Source organism: Solea senegalensis, linkage group LG4 (assembly GCF_019176455.1).
Source record: "Solea senegalensis isolate Sse05_10M linkage group LG4, IFAPA_SoseM_1, whole genome shotgun sequence".
NCBI lineage: Eukaryota > Metazoa > Chordata > Actinopteri > Pleuronectiformes > Soleidae > Solea > Solea senegalensis.
Window position 1 is genome coordinate 24,745,029 of NC_058024.1, and position 22,533 is coordinate 24,767,561.

At 40.3% G+C, this 22,533-nt stretch overlaps 4 protein-coding genes across 5 annotated transcripts; 3 read left to right on the top strand and 1 right to left on the bottom strand.

Moving 5' to 3' along the window:
- The first annotated feature begins 448 nt into the window (after nucleotides 1-448).
- On the top strand, nucleotides 449-3,724 carry kbtbd12 (kelch repeat and BTB (POZ) domain containing 12). Of its 2 annotated transcripts, none has more exons than XM_044023988.1 (6): nucleotides 449-564; nucleotides 929-2,093; nucleotides 2,180-2,450; nucleotides 2,585-2,735; nucleotides 3,060-3,257; nucleotides 3,351-3,724. In XM_044023988.1, exons 2-6 carry the CDS (start codon nucleotides 1,021-1,023, stop codon nucleotides 3,518-3,520), a joined length of 1,863 nt encoding a protein of 620 aa, XP_043879923.1. In that variant the 5' UTR covers nucleotides 449-564; nucleotides 929-1,020; the 3' UTR covers nucleotides 3,521-3,724. The 2 variants fall into 2 exon arrangements, with proteins under 2 accessions (XP_043879923.1, XP_043879924.1); XM_044023989.1 differs by having other exon boundaries at nucleotides 449-560.
- Nucleotides 3,725-3,806: 82 nt separating this feature from the next.
- On the bottom strand, nucleotides 3,807-7,675 carry LOC122768193 (interactor of HORMAD1 protein 1). Its single transcript, XM_044024008.1, has 8 exons — nucleotides 7,561-7,675; nucleotides 7,248-7,313; nucleotides 6,409-6,547; nucleotides 5,911-6,047; nucleotides 5,717-5,765; nucleotides 5,566-5,629; nucleotides 5,245-5,360; nucleotides 3,807-5,154 (listed from the first exon to the last, which is right to left on the bottom strand). The coding sequence occupies exons 2-8, from the start codon at nucleotides 7,298-7,300 to the stop codon at nucleotides 4,417-4,419; spliced, it is 1,296 nt and encodes a 431-aa protein (XP_043879943.1). The 5' UTR covers nucleotides 7,301-7,313; nucleotides 7,561-7,675; the 3' UTR covers nucleotides 3,807-4,416.
- Nucleotides 7,676-8,817: 1,142 nt separating this feature from the next.
- lg4h1orf159 (linkage group 4 C1orf159 homolog) lies at nucleotides 8,818-13,655 on the top strand. The gene is made up of 9 exons (XM_044024043.1): nucleotides 8,818-9,011; nucleotides 10,708-10,789; nucleotides 10,875-10,959; nucleotides 11,082-11,177; nucleotides 11,270-11,326; nucleotides 11,584-11,718; nucleotides 12,222-12,247; nucleotides 12,416-12,440; nucleotides 12,711-13,655. Exons 2-9 carry the CDS (start codon nucleotides 10,718-10,720, stop codon nucleotides 12,806-12,808), a joined length of 594 nt encoding a protein of 197 aa, XP_043879978.1. The 5' UTR covers nucleotides 8,818-9,011; nucleotides 10,708-10,717; the 3' UTR covers nucleotides 12,809-13,655.
- Nucleotides 13,656-17,018: 3,363 nt separating this feature from the next.
- On the top strand, nucleotides 17,019-22,504 carry LOC122768180 (PPARGC1 and ESRR induced regulator, muscle 1). Its single transcript, XM_044023983.1, has 4 exons — nucleotides 17,019-17,260; nucleotides 17,850-20,497; nucleotides 20,597-20,713; nucleotides 21,415-22,504. The coding sequence occupies exons 2-4, from the start codon at nucleotides 17,881-17,883 to the stop codon at nucleotides 21,498-21,500; spliced, it is 2,820 nt and encodes a 939-aa protein (XP_043879918.1). The 5' UTR covers nucleotides 17,019-17,260; nucleotides 17,850-17,880; the 3' UTR covers nucleotides 21,501-22,504.
- Nucleotides 22,505-22,533: the final 29 nt, after the last annotated feature.

Below are 22,533 nucleotides of genomic sequence, written 5' to 3' on the forward strand. Positions count from 1 at the left end.
TCTGCTTTTTCCATTTACTTGCAAACTGAAGCTAATGAACCATGAAAGGATCGGATGTCATTAGTAAAAGTCTTATATGTTACAGATCAAACAAAATGGGAAGGTTCTCTGTTTTTTTACATCATTTGAGCATTAAGTATACACTGGGCCTTTAAATGGGTGCTGTCGTGAAATATGAATCTCAGCTGGCATGTTCATACCAGGGCTGTGAGCTTGTGAGTGAGGCAAAAAAACTAATGAAGAATTACCCAAAACAAACAAAACTATTTCATTTAGAGGAGTGATGTTAATGGATAACACCATAACTCGCTGTAGTTTACATTGTTACAGCTGAAAAAACCTTCTCGGCCCAGATCACTAAAACCTTTCTGACCCACTTGCTCTCTGAAAACAACACTGTCTATTTTTGGGCTCGTGGCTCAGAGGGCCACTGCAGTGGAGGGGGCACATATCTTTGTTTCATGCGCAGACACTAGACGCTAAGCCCCCTGACCAACGCAGGCAGCAACATCAACACGTGAAGAAAAACATGGATACAACACCAGATAAAAGGCGCTGATGTTGGTAGGACATTTTTAAAAAGGGCATTTTGCATGAAAGGGCTACGCTATGGAATAATACACAAGCTGCTGTGTCTTAATTGGGGACAATTTGGTATATATGACACTATCCTTAGTTAAAGGCTCCTAAAATAAATGTAGGTTTGTTGTTACTACATGGTGGGCAAAATATTTGTGATTTTGTACTGACTGCTTTTGGTAATCTTTCTAATTTATAACCGCATATATCATGTTTTCATGTCAATGTATTGCAAAGTCAAACAACACGTCTACTTAATGTTTGGCTTGGCATTATTGTACAATTATTAACATGTTGATACAGTTCTGATAGCAGCTCAACTTAATTTATTATGCTATTTCTTTTCCAGACACAAACCACCCCTCTGATCATTTGTAAGGGCAAAGAGCCTCTGGTTTAACTTCATTATTGTTATTACTAAAAAGAAATAGTTTGAGCAAAATGGATCTTACAACCAAACATGGACTGGTCCTGCTTGACCAGCTGAAGAGGATGAGGGAGTCTGAGCATCTCACAGATGTGGTTCTGGTGGCTGAGGGCATCAGTTTTCCCTGTCACAGAGTTGTGCTGTCCGCCTTCAGCCCTTACTTCCGCGTCATGTTCACGTGTGGCCTTCGTGAGTGCAACAACAGAGAGATATTCCTGCACGACACTCCTGCAGACAGCCTGGCTCTTCTCTTGAACTATATGTACTGCTCAGATCTGCCTCTTACCAACTCCAATGTGCAAGGCATCTCCATCGCAGCTTTCCTCCTGCAGATGGATGAGGTCTTCACTCGCTGTCAGCTGCATATGACCGAGAACATGGACGCTTCCAACTGCCTTGGTGTGTACTACTTTGCCCGGGACCTTGGTGCAGAGGAACTAGCTGACCACGCTCATCGCTTCTTAAGGCAGCACTTTGTCCAAGTCTGCCAGAATGAGGAGATCCTGGAGCTGGAAGCCCACCAGCTGGGGAAGCTCCTGACCTCGGATGACCTCAATGTTTCCAGAGAAGAGACAATCCTGGATGTGGTCCTTCGCTGGGTCAGTCACAGCACGCTAACAGATGGGGAGGTTCGTATTCTGCACCTACCAGAGCTCCTAAGGAAGGTCCGCTTGCCCCTGATAAGCCCCGACTATTTAAAGGAGGCGATAAGAAGAAACACGGCCCTGCTGTCTGATGCCGAATGTCTTGAGATAATGAATGAAGCCTTGGAGGCCACAGCGATGCATCCCTCTGCTGCACCACGTAAACTGAAGCTGCGTTACGGCATGGAGACCACAGATTTACTGCTCTGCGTTGGTAATGATGGTGGTGGGATTAGGTCAAGATATGGCAACTTTGCTGAGCGCAGCTTCTGCTATGCCCCATCCACGGGTCGAATCTATTACATCACCTCACCTCGCTACGGAGAGGCTCTGGGGTATGTCTGTGCTGGGGTTGTAACTCAGAGAAATGACATTATTGTGGCAGGAGAGGCAGGTGCACGCAGAATGGCCCGACAGAAAATCATGAATGTTGAAATCTACAAGTAAGACAAACATAAAATAAAACATTTTGACGATTTTGCACTTGCCTGGCCCACTAACCGTTACTGATTGTTGTCTTGGGTTGCAGGTACAAAGAAGAGACCCAAGGAACCTGGGAGCACCTGACATCAGCAGAATATCGTGATTCATACACCCTGGGATCAGTGGGTGACACTTTGTACCTGATAGGTGGGCAGATGAAGCTGAAGAACCAGTTTCTCATCACTAACTGTGTGGAGAGATGGTCTCTGCAGGGTGGACCCTGGAGGAGTGCAGCACCCCTGCCTATGGCACTTGCCTATCACAGCATGGTCAGGATGAATGATCGCCTTTATGTGATAGGTGGTCGAAGCCCACAGGTGAAGTAAAAATAAGGAACCATTATTATTATTATATATATATATAGTAATATATAATAATATATTACAATAATTATTAACAGTTTCAATGACTTTTCTGACTGCACCTGCTCTGCTTTGTCACCCCACACAAGTCATACCGGATGGATGATGAGCCAGACCGTCTTAGTAACCGCCTCCTGGAGTATGATCCCAACACAAACAGGTGGACAGAACTGTGTCCCATGAAGTTCTCAAAGTACCGCTGCAGCACTGTGGTACTCAATGGAGAAATCTTTGTCATGGGTAAGACTGGCTCAAGGCAAACCACAACTGTTATTACTTTTAACTTTTGTAAACTGTTGATTTGTACTTGCATCTACGTAAATTTAGTTTTCTTAACGGCCTGGCAACTACATATATACATTTGCATTCTTGCAATAATCCAGCTTCATGTTTCCTGTATTATCCTTATCAAATCAACAAATAAAATAAAACTCTTTGTTTACTTTCCTTAAAAAAATATTTAAAAAGATGGATGGAGGGATGGATAGCAAAGAGAAATTCCAATTGTACAAAACTGCTTGAAAAATTATGTCATTTAACTACTACCTGGTTTTGCATCTATAGGGGGCATTGGCTGTGAAGGTGTGGACCGTGGGCAATCACGCCACTGCCTCGACGCTGTGGAGATCTACAACCCGGATGGAGATTACTGGAGCGATGGTCCTCCTCTCCCATGTGCACAACTCTCACTGCGCACCAACGCTTGTAACGCAGGAGTGGTGGGAGGCAAGATCTATGTGTGTGGATATTTCAAAGGAGCAGGTGAATGAAATAAATCAAAAATCCACATCAAATGAAAGAAAAGAGGGTTTTAACATTGTTGTAATTCTCTATCTGTGTCTTGACAACCCTCAGATCGCCATGATGTCATAACAAAGGATATTTTAGAGTTGGACCCGTGGGAGAAGCGGTGGACAGTGGCGGCTCGGCACGTTCTGATGCATGACAACTATGATGTCTGCTTAGTGGCAAGTCTGAACCCGAGGGGACTCATGTCCCCACCTGCAGACTTAGTAAAACTGTGACACCCCTGCCACATCAGATCAAAGTCTGCCTGAGAGAATCAGTAAATTAATTATTATTAATGCACTTATCGCTGGGCCAAAGCCATTTTCTTTTTTTTCCTTTTTTGCAGAAAAGGTCTTAGTCTGCATGAAAGAGGAGGTTAATGATTTGCAAGTTGTTCAGTGAGAATAGAAAGTTTGTAAATAAAGTGCTTGTGTTGTGTCTCTTTCATAGGTCTTTTCACAACAGTTTGTCAGGTCAGCTCATGGCGTGACAAGTTTGATAAACTGAATCTGCAGCTGTGACTTTTGTAGCTCAAACTGTTTTATTAGCAACAATAGGGAAGGATTTCCATCAACATTAAACAGAATTATGACCCTTTTTCCATACAAATTAAACCAAAACACAGAGGATTTGAAGTTTTTACAGAATGAATGTCAGTAAAGTCACATTGACAGAGAGTGTGTGTTTATATTAAATCAAATTAATCCATAACTTCCTTTTCTTGAGGTATTGCTTGCAAACTGCAAATACACATACACCTCCACAATATTATGGAGCATGGATGTTGTGGCATGAACACAGATTCTATTCTACTTATTGTTACATTAAATGTACATCTGTAAAGGTTGAATTATGCTCACTATTACTAATATATAACATTTCTTTTCAATAACAAAATATCTCTGAAATTATATGGTTTATGCAGATAGTTCTCACTATCAGTAACTATATGAAGAGAATTATACTCAGTAATAAATAAGTGAATTAAAAAATAAATAAATATTTCAGTTCATTCTTCAGAAAACTGAATCCACCAATAACAGAACATAGGCACGATAATAATATAATAAATAAATAAGATAATAGATAATAAACAGTGTGGCATTAATTACCCTGTATTCCAAAAAAAGCACTAAACTGTGTAATCACAGTCCATGTCAAACAACTGCCAGAAGCCTTGTGGCTTCACTGGGGCCCCCGTCCTCTCACCTGACAGATTCTCTAAGATTCTCTCGACTCCATCCAGACTCACAGGGCTGTCGTTGTCCTGAGACCAGCAGCTGAATGGGTTGATGAGACACCTAGCACTTTTACTGGACTTCTCGCTGCAGACTACGGACTGGTGGTCTACGTTAAGACTTTGCCGGGGAGTTACTGTGTTCTCATTACAGCACTCAATGAAGGGTGATGAAACATTCTGCTCTTTGTTACTGTTCAGCACTGACGGACTGTTCTCATCCAAGACTGTGCGTTTACTCCTCTGTGGGAGCACCAGTGCTCTCTTTTTGCGCTTCCTATGGCCCCAGAGACTTAGTTTCCTTTTTTTAATACTGAGGACGGGCTTTTGAGGGGGAACATTCACTAGTTTCTTTTCAACACTGGACAGAGTGTGAGTGAGCCGAGTACCTCCAAGCTGGTTGCTCTGAAGGACACTGAGGAGCGACTGTTCCAGTCCTGGTGACGACTGGGTGGTGCTGTCCATCACCGTCTGAGAACTGATTTTGGCTGCATGCTCAGAGACGAGGCTGCTGAGCTTATTCAAGGCCTGTTCAAGCATCTTGCTCTCTCTTTCCTGCTCCTCTTTCACACTCTCCAGACTACTCTTTAAGCACTGCAGATTTGAACCAAGTTCTGCAGTCGCGTCAGCGCTCTTAAAGAGGAAAATGTTCTCATTAGAAAAACATATGAGCATGCAAAATCTATTTCTATATCATTGAACATGCAGCTATACGCTATTCACCTTTTTCACACTTTCTTCCAGCTCTTCCATCGCCTTACTGTGGGAGCTGACTTGATCTACCACAGTCTTAAAATGCTGAGAAATATCACTCTGAAGACCACTCAGATTTTTTTCCACTGGGATGAAACAACAAAAGAGAAAAATATTCATCCATTGCTGATTAAAATATAAATATATCATATATAATATACATACACAGGTTAAGAGAGAAATTGTAAATGAAATAAAATGAGGCTAATTATTGGCTAAAGTGCACCATCTACTGTTGAAAATAAATGCTTGCTTATATAGAATATTTTGTCAGTCCTTCAGGAAACGTACATGCTACGAGGACTGTTTGGCACACAGCTGTGTTTTTCTCTGCACCAGTGACGAGTTGTTGGATCTGAAAAACATAGTTTTCAAAAATCACATTTCATCTAGAGTAGACGAGTAGTAAAAATGAAAACAAAATATGGCTATCATCACTTACATTGTTGAGAATTTCTCGAGTATGCTGACGTTCCTTGGCTAAAAGTTCGCTGTGAAGTTGAGAAGGGATAACAGACATTTTTCAGGGGTCTGAATACTCATTTTAAGACATTTTACTTATTTGTTTTACAAATGCAACATTAAGTACAATAAATAGTATTTATTCTTTATTAAGTTTACGAATCTCGCAGGTACCTTTCATTGTGTTCTTTTTCCCTTTTCCTGTCTTCTTCAAATTTCTCCAGTATTCCCAAAGCTCTGGTTTTACCCTTCAGTTCTCCAAACAGTAGAGGTTTCGTGTGATAACTGTTGGTAAACTTTGGGTCACTCCCCTGTACAGGCATAAAAAAAACATTCAATACATAATCAAAGTGATTATTCAAAACAGACAAATCAGAAGGGTGTGTTGTGTCGTGGAATTAACAATACTTAAACACCTATTCTTACTTAAAGGATCAATACTGCCACACATAATTAATGTTAGGGATAATTCAGTAGAACAGACATGACAAAATCTTTCATTGCACTGCAGCTCAATATACATTTGAGGCATTGTATATCTGAAATGGTGTTTACAATTTATCTATAATGATGTATTTATTTCATGTTAAATACATAAACTTACTAAAGGAGCACATGGCTAGGGAATGGATCTAACTGAAACTCCTACAGAGTGAAGTGGATAAATCTTACCTCTTGTGAACTGGATGACAGACTCTGAGACGTGCTCTGAGAATTTTCAAGCCAAAACTGAGAGCCAAATAATAACTGGGAGTCGGTGAAGCTGGAGTAGCCACTGGTAGACATATTCCTCTTCATTGTTTTCTCCCCACAGTTTTTGATAAAAGAATAACACACAAACACATAATTTGTTTGTGCTGCATAACAGACATGGTCCTTGTTTTCTCCATTTAAAAAATAAATAAATCTGTTTTCATCTAGTGGCAGGTCATTTGTATCTACATTTTCACTTTCATCTTGTTTTGTTTATTCATTCATTATATTAAAAGATAGAGACAGACAATCCCAGAGTTTAACTTTGTATCCTGAACTCAAGGTGACCAAACTAAAACGAATTATTGTAAAATGTCATTGCCATATGTCTGTGTGTGTGTGTGATACTTGTCTTTGCATGTCATTTAATTACTGTCAGGTACATGTTGTGGCATATGTTAATACTTATATACTGTATATGTATACATACATGTACACTCACTAGCCACTTTATTGGATACTGCACACCTGTACAATACATTGAACCCTAAGGTGGGTGCCTCTCCTGAATGCCATATTATTGTTACTAATAAAGTGGCCACTTAAGGTTCTTCAATTGCATGTTTTGATCAACACAAAGTCCAAAACACAAATAAAAAATGTGTGTGTTTTCATATATGTCCAAAACAAAGAATACAATTCTCATAATATCTGCCAAATAATTATCCATAGATCAGCAAGTCGACTAATTGATGCAGTGATTGAACTTCCGTATTCATTACATTCACAGTAGGTAAAGATTAGTGAGTTAATCTCACCTGCTTCCTGCTGGGATGCTCAGTATCTCTTTTATGTGCTTGATATGGTTCATTACTGTTGGTTAGCTGTTTGTAAAAAGGTTAACAGGTTATCATATCAACACGCCTGAGTCAGCAACACGGCAGCTAGCATGCAGTCATGCTAGTTATCTACATTAGCATTAATCGAATGTAAAGAAGGCATTATTACCTAGGTATGTTTAAAATTAGCGAGAGTTATATCTATACCAAATGTGTGTGTATACACAATACGTGTAGTCATTCCACTCGTGGCTGGGAATTAAATGATAAATAATCTTAAAAACGTACTCACAGTTTAAGTAAACAACCAGCAAACATTTAAATCTACCGCCATTTGTCAGGTGTCCAGAGCGAAGACGAAGGTTACTAGGCTGCATTCAGGTACCGTCGAAAAAGTTACAACTACGACTTGATAGCACCAAAAGAAAATTAAACTCCTCTGATTTGTTTTGGGCGTAGACTGTGTTTTTCAAACTGATTATTTGTGTATTCTGAAGTGTTATAAACACTTGATTAATGTAGACGCAACGTTTAAATTTAATAAGCTATTTGCTGGTTTAAATAGGAATACATCTGATTATCCTCATGTTCTTTGAATGCACGATGACACACCAGGCGTTGAACAGGTTTCGGAATTAAAATTATAAATACAATAGCTGCCCTGCCTTGTTGAGGGGAATAAGTCTTGTTTAAGGAACTTTTTATTTCATCCTCTTTTTTTTTCGCCAACATTTCAAAATAAAACAACCATATTTCTGGGTGCACGTTTGAAAGCACAGTTTTGACTTGGAAAAAAAAACGCAAATACTCACAGCTATGTTTTAGAGATGTAATAATTGGAGTTTCTATAAATAATAAGAATAAGTTCTTATTCAGAACTTTTATTGAACTCTCTTTATACAGTTGCTCAAAGTCAAGTTACTTGGTCTCAAAAAGAACTGCGAGGATTTTATTTTTTTTCTCCATTTTCCCCAGTTTCCCCATTCAAAAAATTACTCGGAGAAACGGCGCGCTCACTTTTTTTTATTTTGAAAATCGGATTTCGATGTCTTTACAATTTAGCTTGATGCATTGATAGCAGATAGCTTTACCGCCTTCACACATATTTTATGTTCTTGGAGCTCCAGAACATGTTGTTAATCTAAGTGTAACTATATTAAGTATACTGACAGTGCACTAGTGTTGTTCTTGCCAGCAAATGCATTAGGTGATATTTGTGTCCCCACAAGAAAGAACAACAATCTTGTTAAAGAAGAAACTTTTACTTTTTTACTTTAACTTGAGTAAATTTTTAGACCAGTACTTTGTCTTGCACTCAGGTAAAACATTATCAAAAATAATGGTACTTTAACTTGAATAAAATGTTTCAGTACTCTTTCCACCTCTGCAGTCAACTACAACAAAATGCTAAAGTTACCAAAAAGGCCAACCACAAATATATTTAATAGATATGTGAATAAAACATCAAAAAGGTGTAACAACTAGGACACAGCAACCTGCAGTATTTATGGAGCATTTTATTTTGAAAATCATACCCGGATGTGCATATACTAAATGAGATATCAGTGATCTGCAGGATTATAATCTGTGTTTGGGCTGCATCAGTGCGTCCATGACAAATCAGCCAACACATACCAGTGACTGTGGGTCGATAAATCTGTGGAGGACGGGACCTGACGTAGACTGAGCCTCATTCAGAGGAGTTTGTTCAGGCCAAACGCCTGCTGCTGCTGGTTTGTCTCCGTGAGTTAACTTTTTGTGTTTCTGCGCTCGCGAGCGTGTGCGTGTGTGCCCAGTCTGTGGTTGTGTGTACGCGGAGCCGATAATGTACGGGAGATTTAGACAGATTAAGCAAATCTATCACTCGATGACAGGGTTATTTTAGCGCCGCTCCATTTATTCACTGTGGAACTTCCTGGTGACAGGTGCTAACTGCTAGCTAAACATCTCCTTTACTGTTGTGTTATGGTTTTGTCTCCTCACTGAGGTTCGACGCTCATGTCAAAGATGCGCCTTCAAAAAAAAGTGACGTTAACACACCTAGAGCACAAAAATGTGTTCATAAAAAATTAAGATATAAAAATTGTAGATAATTTTTTTTCATGATGCACCTTAATTTTATGGATTTATGGACTACATGAAAACACAATGAATTAATTATTTTCAATATACTTCATGCAAATTGGATTCTTTTTGGTTTGGTTATTGTAGCCTGGTATATGTGAAAGATTATCAGATATATTTGTTTATATCAGGGGTGTCAGATTTCTGGGGGCCAATGTTACCCCAGAACTTCTTTTATTTAACAGTAACATTTACATTAGAGCTGAAACAATTACTCTTATTAATCGTCAACTAATTTGATAATCTGTGAATCGGTTTGAAGCTTTTTTCATGATTAAAACAAGATTTCTGATTGTTTCAGCTATTTTCTGGTTTCTTTGCTCCATGTTACAAATAAATGATTAAAAACTGAGTAATACTGGTTTGTGGACAAAACATTTGAGAAAATCATCATTTCCAGGTTTGACAAACACTGATCAACATTTTTTAACGTTATCTGACATTTTATGGACCAAACAATTACTTGATTAATCGATTATGAAATCCTTCGTTGCTTCGTTACAATTTCTTTCTTTCTTATCGGAGTCAAATAACATAATAGGACATGAGTGCATATATCTGTCTGTCTGGTGGGTAGAAAGGTTTTCGAACCCTGGCCATAAATACATTATAAAACCAAAGCTGTGGGCTGTAGAAAATCTCACCGGGACAGACTTTGGACATGCCTGGTTTATATGCATTTTTTTGTTTGTTTTTTTGCAATGTCATATTTCATAAAATACTCACGTCAACACATCTAGAGAACCAAAGTGTGTTCATAAAAAAGTGAAGATATAAACATCAGTCCTAGTCATACATATCAAACATTAATGACATTTATAAAGTTTTTGACCCATAATTTGCCACATTTTGTTGTGATGCATCAAAAATGGTGATTCGAATGGGTTTCAATTAGGGATGGGAATCGATATTGGTCCGACACTGGTCAAAATCACCTGTCCACAGCTGTCTCAGGGCTTCTGAGGAAGTAAAAGGACAGATCTTATCATTTGTTATCACAACAGTCACTTTGTGATTATTACCGAAGAAGTCTTCTAAGGGGCTGTGTCTAAGAAATGTATTCTATTAAATCATAAAAACACCATGATGTGTCATCAGTGATTAAGGAAACCTGCTAAATTCAAATACTGGTTTCACTTACCGCAATGGAACAGCTTACAGTATTTGGACTGGGTTGCAGTGCACGTTATAAACTCTAGTTGCATGTTTGACCAGTCAAAATCTTGTCTTTTACGTGGGATAAACAGCTGAAGTTATAATATGTATCCTACTGTGTGTTTAGTCAAAGTAATTGAAAGTCTTGTTTTATCTCCAGGGGCTGGAACATGGCTCTGTCATTCCTTCTGGTTTTGGCTGCCACCGTGATCCTCATCAGACCTGAGACGCCTGTAACTAAGGTAAGACACATGATTCACATGTTACTCAAAGGCAAAGGTGTGCGTCGTCTTCGGGTCACACTGATTCATGCTGCTCTGTTCACAGGCCTTACATCAGAACTCAGTGGAGTGCTGTGGCGATAAAGTGAAAGTGAACAATTCGTGTTCGAACGACACTCACTGTGAACCAGGTAAACTGGATGTTTTTGGTAACTTGCCACCGTTGGAGAGCCGAGGATGTTTGTAATATGCAGAAAGTCACAAAGAGCTACCTAGTGGTTTCACTATTCATAAACATTTTCTGATTCTTCAGGCTGTTTTGTGCGCGTCCTCGAGAACAGCAACACTGTGTGCATATTCTGTGACTCGGCGTCCGTGGACCTGGAGAATATCACAGTCTGCACCTACAGTAAGAACTCTTGCCGTTTCAGATAAATGAAAATCTTACTGTTTTGGGGAGTTGTGGTCTCTTTAATTTGCACTTTTCTGTCCGTGTTATAGACTACACAGTGGAGCGGAAGAATCACACCACTGTAACCACTGTCATTCCTAAAATTGGTAAGATATATCGACAGTCATTAAGTGATCAAGTGTTATTTAAGCGTTATTTTTGAGGTGTATAACATTTCTTAACTGTGATTGTGTCTGCGTCAATTTGAAAAAGTATGACAATTAGATTTTCAATGAAGTGGTTAACTTGAAATGCAAGAGAAACGGAACAAAATACAGCTGATGAGTGAGTGTCTGCAGCACTCAGTAACTCAGGTTTTTCCTCACACTCTGTTCCCTGTTTTATCTTTATTGTATTTGAACAGGAGGGCCAGGAGTGGCAGCCTCTCTGCTTCTGGGAACACTGTTGATCAGCCTGTTCCTGATCCTGTCTGTCGCCTCCTTCTTCTACCTCAAACGCTCCAACCGACTCCCAGGCATCTTCTACCGCCGCAACAAAGGTAGACGCTGGAACATGACCTTAAAGTATGGCCATCTAACCTTAAAACGTATATAATGCAGCATGTTTACATGCACAGATTAATCAAACTACGGCCTTAGTCTGACTAAGACAGGCAATCGGACAACTTGCCGAGTCAGAGTATACATGTGGAGGAGAAAATGTATTTATTGGCCGTGTACGTACGTCTGACTCCGCCTCCGTAGGTGGCGCTGTATCTCTATAAACTGGTGCGTATTGAATCAGTTTCCGGTTGACCTTTATGTTACAGAAAAGCAAGAGTACACATGCAGGAGTAATCAGCCTATGAATCGCAACGTCCAAGTGTGTTAGTCCGACTAATACTAGCCTGATTTTAGTCAGACTAACATGTTTACATGACATTAAGAAAACCGAATTATTGTCTTTTAAAACAAAACGTAAACGAGTGTTATTGCGTTGCCTTTGTGATATTTTGTTAATTATTCTCAAATGTAACTTGTGTGTGTGTGTGTGTTTTTACAGCCTTCATTTTCCAACCAAGCGAGACAGTAAGTTCCTTTTTATTGTTTGCACATCACTCATCACACACTATAGCACTGTAGAGACTTGTGTCAATCTGTTATTGTAACCTCAGCAATGTTTCCCAGCATTACAAAGACATTATTTACAACTGGTTGTGCCTTCAGGGATACTTAAACTCCTTTTTCTCCTCCTAGGCTGTCATGATTCCCTCCTCATCAGGTAAGATGACTACACTCTCTGATCTTGTCAAACAAGTTATACTGTTTGGTTGTTGAGTAATGCAAACCAGACAAAACCTCACCTGGGACTATTGAGCAATGCTGGTGAGACGGTCTCGCAAGTCACAAATCGTGATCACGGGTGTAAGATCTGTTCTTGAAATCACAAAACATGATAAATCATAGCCGGGAAGATGCTTTGACCCCTTCCACTTCTAGTTGTTCTCACTGATTACGACATTTTTCTTGTGTTTGTGTCTTTCTCTTGAAGCGAGAAAAACAAGATATGTCAGAAGGGAGCGCCCCTCTGCAAAATCAACAGAGAACAGTGGCACGATACCAACGACGGCCACCACTCTTAACGTGTAGGAGGGGGAACGGCGGCGGCGGCGGCGGCGGTGTTGGTGCAGGTTACAGAGAAAGCTCAGGAAGGATGTTAGATTTTCTTTTACCAAGTGTGTGGGAAAGAAAATTTGCCAAATTTAAGTAACTGCTGGCAGAGCGTCTTACTGACGTGACCTTTTGACTTTGCCATATTTTCCTTGAAATGAAGCAGATGCAGAAACTGAAACTGTTAAAAAAAAAAAAAGTAGATTCAATAGTTCCTCAAACGTTTAGACAACGCAGTTGGGTTTTTATTTGCCGCCCAGTCATGCAGCGCTGTCGTAACACTCCATCACTCACGTCTTCGATCATAAGTCACTGCAAAATATGTCTCTTTGATGTATAATTTAACAGCCAAGAGGTAGCAGTGAAGTTTGAAACGTTCCTCAGGCCCTCATGAAAACTATGACTCTGGGTCTGGTAGCCACTTAGCTTATAGCATTAAGACTGCAAACTACTACAGCTCACAAGAAACAAGTCATTTCTATGTAAAATAAACATTTTACCATCTTACAAGGAATTATGTGACAAACTCATTTACTAAACAATCATACAGTGTAGTTTTTAAAATGTGAGCTTTTAGAGGTGCAAGAAAAGGCAGGGGAATAGTCGTTTTCCCCTTATTTTCAGTCAGTATGCTAAGCTAATGTCACGTGGCTGAGCACCATTTTTAACTCTCATCATGGCTTTCCTCTTGGTTTAAATGGTTTGTAGAAATGTGAGCTTTTTTTTGCAGAGCAGCCATTTTGTCAGGTGTTTCTTATCACATTAACGACGACTCTGTTTAAGTCTTTTTTTTAAGGATTTAAACCAGTTTCTCTGATTTTTCAGCTTCTTAAATGTGAATATTTTCGGATTTTTCTTGCTTCAAACTGAGTCATTTTAGTTTGTGGACAAAACAAGGCGTTTGAGAACATCATTATTATCAAGTTTCAGAAAGAATTATCAACATTTTATGGACGAGAAAATAATCGCCAGATTAAGGGTTATGAAAATAATAATAATTCACTCTGAAAGTGAGCAAGATAAATGGAACTCAGCCATGATTCATTGTGTTTTCCTGCTGTCACCTTTCAAAATGGCTGCTGTTTAGACTCATGTAGTCAGTGACTAGGTTAAACAACAGTGACTAAGTAACATTTGAATTGGATGATTGTTTTTTTTTTTCATTTCAAATACTTCCGATTTATTTTTTTATTTCCATTTGTTTATATTTATTTGCGTTTTGTACCAGTGCACTGAATTTTAAGCCAACAGAATAAATTGTGTCTCTAATAGATTTATTTAGAATTCCTCTGGTGGACCAGGAACATTATTGTAGCTGCTGTATTGAACGACTGTATGATTGACTTTGTATTTTTTTATCGTATTTACTATTTTTGTGAGCTCAAGCAAAGTGAATGTATTTCACATAATAATAACCCGTGTAACAACTCGCGCATCGCAAATTATATTGCATTATTTATTACATTACATAGCATAAAAATCTATTTGTTTTAATGAGATCCTATTAAAAATACAGAAAAAGATAAGTTTAACTCCTTTAATCCTTTAAATTGACACTTTATTTGTCCAATGTCATCCACAAATGTTAGACCTTCCATTAAATGGGTCTGAGATTGTTTAGTTGTATAAGTGGCGACATGTTTTTTGTTGCACTGTGAATATTACTTGACTACTGTTACCTTTTGCCAAAAGAAAGTGGCTTGTACTGTGTGCCATTACTGTGATTTCTGTGCCATTACTGAGCTTTAAATGCAGCGAAAAGGGAACATTTAGTCATGACGTGATGAATAATCAGGTGTTTAAATTATATCCAGTGGCCTTTACTGTGCACAATTTGAATCCAAGGCTAGTTATCCAAGATTTATTTGCTGCATGGTATTTTATTTTATATAGATATGTTTTTATATCTCCACAAACCTGAAGTTGTATCAAGTAATTTCCACTCTCAGTATATGTGAAGCAGTCTTAACGTGTGCCAGATACAAGGCAGCCAGCTGTCATCCCATAAATACTCTTCTTCTTTTTTGCTTTGTCTTTAGTGTTATACAAATAACCATAAGCTGAATACATGTATATATTGTTTTATACAAGATGATGTGTTGTTTTTGTAATCATGTATATCTTCTAATTTTTCGGTGCGATGAAGAATGTTCTGAAGATGTTTGAGTTGTTTGAAGAAATAAAGCACCTTTCCACTGTTTCCATGTGTGCAGTTATATGAACATTATAACTGACTTAAAGGAATCCTTCACTGATTTGCATTTAGCTTTGTATTACTAGAATAGGGATCGTATTTTTGAAAAACTGTGCTTCCCAATCTCAGTAATATCTTCTCAGATATCTCTGTGTTGAACTAACTGTAAATATTCATGTGAAAGTGTCATTTCAGCTGAGGACTTCATGCTTGTGTAAAAATATGTACTAAAAATATTTAATTTTAAAAAGAAAATCTCAGTTTCTTTTTGTTGACAGGCCTAAAATGCATAAATCTTTGGTGAAAAAAACCTTAAAACTGAATTTTAGTAACATTTTACATTTATACTTTAAAGTGGCAGTCCAAAAACATGCAATGTGGGGATTAGGTAAATTGGACACTCTAAATTGACCATAGCAGTGAGTGTGAGAGTGAATGGTTGTTTGTCTCTAGTTGTGTGTGGCCCTGCGATGGACTGGCGAACTGTCCAGGGTGTACCCCGCCTATCGCCCGATGTAGCTGAGATTGGCACAGCACCCCCCGAGACCCTCTGGTGGAGGATAAAGCGGTTAGATGATGACTGACTGACTGACTTTAAAGTGGACATATTATACCCTTTTTCCCCCATTAAAATAGTTCCCTGGTGTCCTAATGAACATGTCAGTGACATGCCTTGGTCAAAATACCATAAGGATGAAGAAACATAGCAGTTCAATAACCCTGCTAAACCCGCCCCTTTCAGAACGCTCGGTTTTCGTGCATGGTCCCTTTATATGCAAATGAGACAAAGGCAAAGAGTTCAAAAACACTTTATAGTTAAAATGATAAAGTACTTGCGCGTCAGTAGCTCAGTAGTAAGAGCGAGTCGTCTTTCAACTAGAAGGCTACGCGAGTCTGCATGCTGATGTGTCCTTGGGCTGCGCCGGCAGCGTGTCAAAAGACAAGTGATAGAAAAATGCGCTGCACAAGCCGAGTGGTCATCAAGAATAGAAAAGCACTATACACATGTAGAGTAAATGCCAACCATTTACCATAGAAGAATTTAAGATTGTCACTTAAAATATTGTTTTTTGTTGCTTCTATTCAACAAAAACATACACATCTGCCAAGATCCAGAACTAGCCATCCATCCATCTCCTACCGCTTTATCCTCCACAGGTCGCAGGGGGCGCTGTGCCAATTTCAGCTGACATAGGGCAAAAGGCGGGGTCACACCCTGGACAGTTTGCCAGTCCATCACAGGGACAAACCGCCATTCACTCTCACATTCACATTCACACGTACAGTCAATTCAGAGTGACCAATTTACCTAATCCCAATCCAGAACTAAACCGATTAAAAGCAAAAAAATATCCGCGCTGCCACTGGCCTTTTAAATGACTCTCTGTGATTTTATTTGTTAGATTATTTATTGTTATTGTTTGGTTTGAATGCATTTGGTTCCTGATGACTGTCCACTGTGCCGAGGGTGCACCCATGGTAATTTGCCCGTGGGAATAATACACATCTCCTTATATGGACATCCTGGGGGTGTGTGTTCATAGGTCACATATTCAGGATTTACAAAATGTGGGGTTGTCTTCTTGTTGTTGAGTCAGAGTTATGATTCATTTTATATCGCATTTTTAGTCATGATATAAAGTAGCAATAATTGTGCAGAGGTTTTTCTTTTCTCTTTGTTCATAATAACGAGCCAAGTGACCTTTGAACTGTGATGTATTTCCAAATCTCACAAATTTAATCAGATTTAAACCATTTTTGAGTACTTTTTGCTCAGGTGTGTTTATAAAATTGGTGAAATTAATCTTTTTTTTTCACCAGATTGAAAAAAAAAGGATATAAGAAACTCTATGTTGCAGATTTTTATAGCCTCTGTATATGTTTAAACATATAGGAAAAAAGCTCAGTGTTAATTTATTTATTTTAGTATTCTTAGTAGTAAAATCGATCATATTCGAGTCTAATAGTGGAAGTGATTATTGATCTTACCTCTGATGAATGAATGAATGGAAGGGTATTTTTGGTCGCTGGAAATGTCACACCTCTGCTCACGCAGTGACGGACGTTTGCAGCAGCAGATCCATGTGACTGGTAACACTATTTATAACAGCTGACCACCAGGGCCCCAGTCTGACATACACAACACAAGGACAGAAGCACACACCAGAGCCCGAAATGTTCCTGCGGGGACAAAACACTGGCGCCTTCCAAGAGGACGTCTTGTCCCTCTGCGACAGGTAGGTCACCGTTTGCTGAACATGAACACATTTAAACACAAACAGATTTTAAGTCACTTCAACAAAGCAGAATAACCTTCAATGACACCGAGTGAGAGCAGCTGGAAGAATTTGATAACAACGTCCTTTGAGTGACCCTGATGACCGCACGACTTAGTGTTTCCTGCGGAATGAAATGTGATTTTCATCTTGTGGAGTGATTTATGCAAGTGTGATTTTCAATAAATTGATAATTTTGTGTTTATTAAGTTTCATTACACCCGAGTATACTGATAATAAAGATATTTCTGCTGCTGTGTCACATTTTACCATTTTACAAAAGTGTGTTTGTTAAGATGATACAGTAAGTTGAGCCCTGGACCTTTAATATCAGGTCATGTGACCTGTTTTTAGAGGGCATGGAGTACTCGAGTTTCTGTGTTATGGACCTTGTTTACTTTCTGCTCAGTTGTTTCGTGCTGACAGACGACTACATGTAAAGTTAAGCTTCCGGCAGATGCATATGCTCTATATTTAACTTCCATTGTGTTCATTTAAATATAACTTGAGTGCCTTAATTGTGCCATGTTGTTGTATCTTCTTGTTCCAGATTGAAGAGTTTGTGAAGTATCAAAAACAAAATGGACGATTTAGACCACAGCATGCGCATCGCAGAGTTCGACTGGAGCAGCTTTTACGATGAAAGTGAAGAGTGCGTTTCGCTGCAGCCGGCGCTCGCCTGCCCCGACGACCTCAGCGATTCAGACGAATCTCTGAACTCCAGTTCCGTCTCCGGCAGCAGCCAGCAGGAGACGCAGCAGAACGCTGAGGTGGACAGTGATGTAACAGAGAGCAACTCTGCAGGATGTAACTGCACAGAGTCCTCGCTGAAGCTGGGTGAGAGCGGTGCACATGTAACAGGTGCCACGCAGGTGGACTGTCCAGCAGGAAATACCCTTGGCACAAAGGAGGCCCATTTGAAGAATGTAGAGGAGGTCACAGAGGACAGAAGTGACAACATGAACACACTAGGTGCCGAGTGTTCAGAAGCTTCCATAACCCGTGACAATGTGCAACAAGAAAATGCCAAATATGAGCCAAATCCACTACATGTGAAGGAGCCACACACTACAGAGGGAGCTGTGAGTGACAGTGGAAGTCATGTCCCTGCAAGAGCAGAGAAGGAGCGCTGGTTCGTGACAGTGGATTACACTCCTGTGCGGCCGCGGGCACGAGCCCCCACCGTGAAAAAAAAACGCAGGCAAAAAAAAACTTGTAAAATCAGTCACACTCGCTGCCACAGGCAAGAAATGTCCCCAGAAGAAGAAGAAGACACAGCGGGAGGGAGAGACACAGAGCGAGTGCGCTTCACTGAGTCAAATCCAGATTTGAGTCACACCTCAGGATGGCGTCAGAGTGCCGACACAAATCCTGATTCATGTGAGGAAGACACTGTGTCGGAAAGCTCGGTTCATTTCTCCAAAGAAAACCTTTCGGCGACACAGGCGGACAAAAATATACCCAAACCAGGCCGATCGGCATCCACTACAACATCACACGACACATTTACATCCAAAGCCCTCTCTCGGGCGCAGAGTGCTGAGTCAGACGAGTTCTCGTCCATTCACAGTTGTGACTCTGAAAGCTATTTGACTGCTGCTGAGTCAGCAGAGGAAGCTCTGCATCTTCTCACAGGAGAAAGTCTTCAACCTGTGGATGTGATGCAACTGAGTGAGAGACAAATGCACTCTTTTCACAGGGATCTCTCCCACGTTGTGGCAGCTGTCAACCGTGACAGTGATGAATGCACAGTGGACGCTCGTCGTGCCCTGACATTTCCATCTGCCGGACAAAGAGCCAACGAAATGCCAGACGACAACTCCACGTGTGACATCAACACACACGGTGTGGGGCCCCGTGTGCGGTCAGATGCACCGGGAGTCCAAAAACACGATATCAATCCCGCATCATGTGGTAGCTCCTCGGGGGATCAGCTCAGTCCTGTTCCTGATTTAATTGTAACACCGTGTCCTGTGGCCGACAGCCCCGAAACATACGCTCGGCCCGTGTTTGCCATTTCTGCCTTTTGGAACGAAATGGAAAAAGTGACCATAAATGACATTTTACAGCTGAGGATGAGCAGAGACACGCCTCCCAGAGGAACAGACCAAACCGTGACAGAAAACGTTGACGAGATAAGACACAGTCCTCTGGTTGACCGCGGCCTCGTGGAACTGTCCGACGCGGCCGATTCCGACTATTTCACACAGCCCGACGAGTCGAAGCCAGAGCGCTCGAGCTGCGAGTGCTTTTCCACCTCTGACTTTGAGGAGGAAGAGGAGGAGTACTGGCAGTTTGTTGGCACCAGTGGGAACTCCACTCCAGACCCTCTGGGCAAAAGCCAAGAGAGAACCAGCGACTCTTCCTTGTTATCTTACGAAGAGGAGGACGAGTCCATGAGCTCTGAAGGAACGCAGACGCCCGTGCCTTTGGAGAACTTTGCATGTTTTCAAGGTCAGGGTCTTGCTTGGCCGGGGCAGATGACAAAAAGCAAAAGTATGCACAACGTACAAGCTCTCATCAAAGAGGACGCGACTGACCCCTTGGGTAACGATGAGAGCACGGTCCTGAGAGACAAGAACTGCCCGGAAACATTAGCACCAGCGCTTTTCCTCTCCAGATATGACCCAGATGTACTGGACGAACATTTCCCAGAAGTGTTAGAATACTTTTTCACAGAAGATAAAACAAATAATAACGAGTCTGGGTGTATCACCGTTTATAATCCAGATGAACTCTCAGTAGCTCCCGTCTTTGATTACAGTCTCTGTCCACTGAGGGATGACGTTCCTCCGCTCTCTTTCCTCCTCGATTCCCTCTGTAGTGACGACAAACCCATCCCCATCTTCTCCTGCTGTCCTCCGACCATCAGAGAAATCACGCTCCCAAAACCAGACTATGTTTTCCTGAGGACAGAGGAGGAGGAGGGGGTGGTGATGGACGACTTCTCTCCAATCAGAGTCGTGTCTTGCTGTTTCGTCCAGGCCGATCAGTGCGGGACACGTGCAACAGCTGCAGGTGGATCTTACAGCTGGAAAACCGTTTTGAACATGAGGGAGTTCGGCCTCCGTGGCAGGGGAAGCATCTGGGGGAGAACGTCTGGCACCTGGATGTTTCCACCAGACAGTGAAAAGCTAGAGGGAAAAGTCTTGGCCTTGACGGTGCAGCCGAGCATACTGGAAACTAAAAAGACAGCAAGTAAGAAGCCAGAGCTCATCACGTTCAAGAGAGGCAAAAAAAGGCAAATCATCATATAACGCAGAACTAAAGGAAAACTCTTTTTTGTGTCTCTTGTAGGACAAGAGGGCATCTTCTCGACACTGAAGCAGTCAGACATGTGTTTGGTCTGCATTGCCTTTGCCTCCTGGGTCCTGAGATCTTCTGACCCAGAGAACGCAGACACCTGGAAAGCAGGTAAAATAAAAAAACCTCAGGCATTAAGAGATGTTGTTCTGTGCTTCCTCAGGTGCAGACACACTTCACTGATGAATGAAATAAATCAGTATTTTACATATTACCAGAAAAATCCGACAAATATGTGAGAAGTTCAATTATTAAAGGTTGTGAAAACCTTCTGTATTTTCCCCAGTCAATCTTTTAGGATCTAATAAAGACAATTAGCTGTCATTTTACATCATGATCTTAACACTTTCTTTGTTCTATTTCAATTTATTAATAATTTAACCTGGTGATGGATAATCAAATAACTTTTTCATGAAGTTAGCAATCAATTCCAAATTAAATAAAGAGAGCGGCTCGAAGCTTTTCTTTATTATGTAGATTTCTTATCCTATTGCAGGAGTTTGTCTATGAACAAAAATACAATTAGCACAATGTATATGTGAAAACAGTTTAATATAAACTAAAGTTTATTTCGTTTGATTTCAGGGATTAAAAAATTCAGCATAAAATAATAAAATAACTCGTGATTGATGCCTGTAATTAGTAGATAATCTTAAAAGTTATTAGGAAATAACAGATTAAATATTTGTCTTTTATCCGTGTCCTCAGTAGGACGTAGCAGTTAGCGTCAGGCCGTCAGAAACCTTAGACTGTGTAACACGCTGTCGCTCTGTATATCTTGTGACATTAACCTCGCCTGTAATCCCGTTCAGCTCTGCTGGCAAACGTGAGCGCGCTGTCGGCAATCCAGTATCTGCGGCACTACGTGAAGAGGAGACCTCGTCAAGACGATCCCTGACATTTTACTGCACGCGACAAGAGAAGCCATTCCCAAAGCTGTTTCACCTGGGTCCATCTATGCACTGTATGTACAGAATATATATATATATATATATATATAATAGAACAACAGCTCAGTATCTACTGTTTTAATGAATGCCAATAAAACAATAAAATACAATAAAACCATGTTCAGGGAGAAGTTACTGATTAGATGTTAGAACATAGTCTTTTTAAGTCATATGCAAGAATTTTAATCCCAATGATGCCTTTGTTAAGTATAAATGAAGAAATCATCTATGTAATAAATGCAGTAGACGTATTGCAGGTGATTAAACTGTTTTTGTGGGACTTAACTTTGACTTTGGTTAAACCGATGTTCAGAGGACCATTACATCTGCAAAGAAGCTCATAGTTTTTGTCATGCTGTGCCTTGTTATGACATGGATGTGTATGTTAAACAGCTGCAGTCACGCTTGAGAAGTGCATTACGCCGTAATAGTAACTTGTATGAAATCCTGCTGCTGCTCGTCTACAAGAAAGTCCTGAGGTCTGGATTGTTTTTATATGTAAGAAAAGATAGAGCTGGGGACACACGCCACATCCTTCACAGTTGATTTTGTAAAGACTCGAGTTCACACGAACTGACAGGTTTCAGCTGATTTTCTTTTTTTATGACGACTGGAAGACTGGGAGACATTTTACGACTGCGTCTCATGATGGATCACAGACTACGTGATTTATCAAACCAACTGAACTCTCATGTCGTCGTCGCCTACTGACGCCATTTCCTGTGTCTTTTTTTCACTGGCTGTTGGCGACATGTGTTGGGTAGGTAATCAGTACACTAGAGCTGAAACAATTACCAGATTAACCGATTATTAATTGATTACTAAATGAATCCGACTGTCCACAACTAGTCCCGGCTGGTGCAGACTCGTGAGTCGTGGGTAAAATTGGGCAAAATAATCTTGTAGTGTGTCCCCAGCTTAAGGAAGGTGACTGCTTTGTGTGTGTGATTGTTAAGATTTCCCTGAAACAAAAACAACACA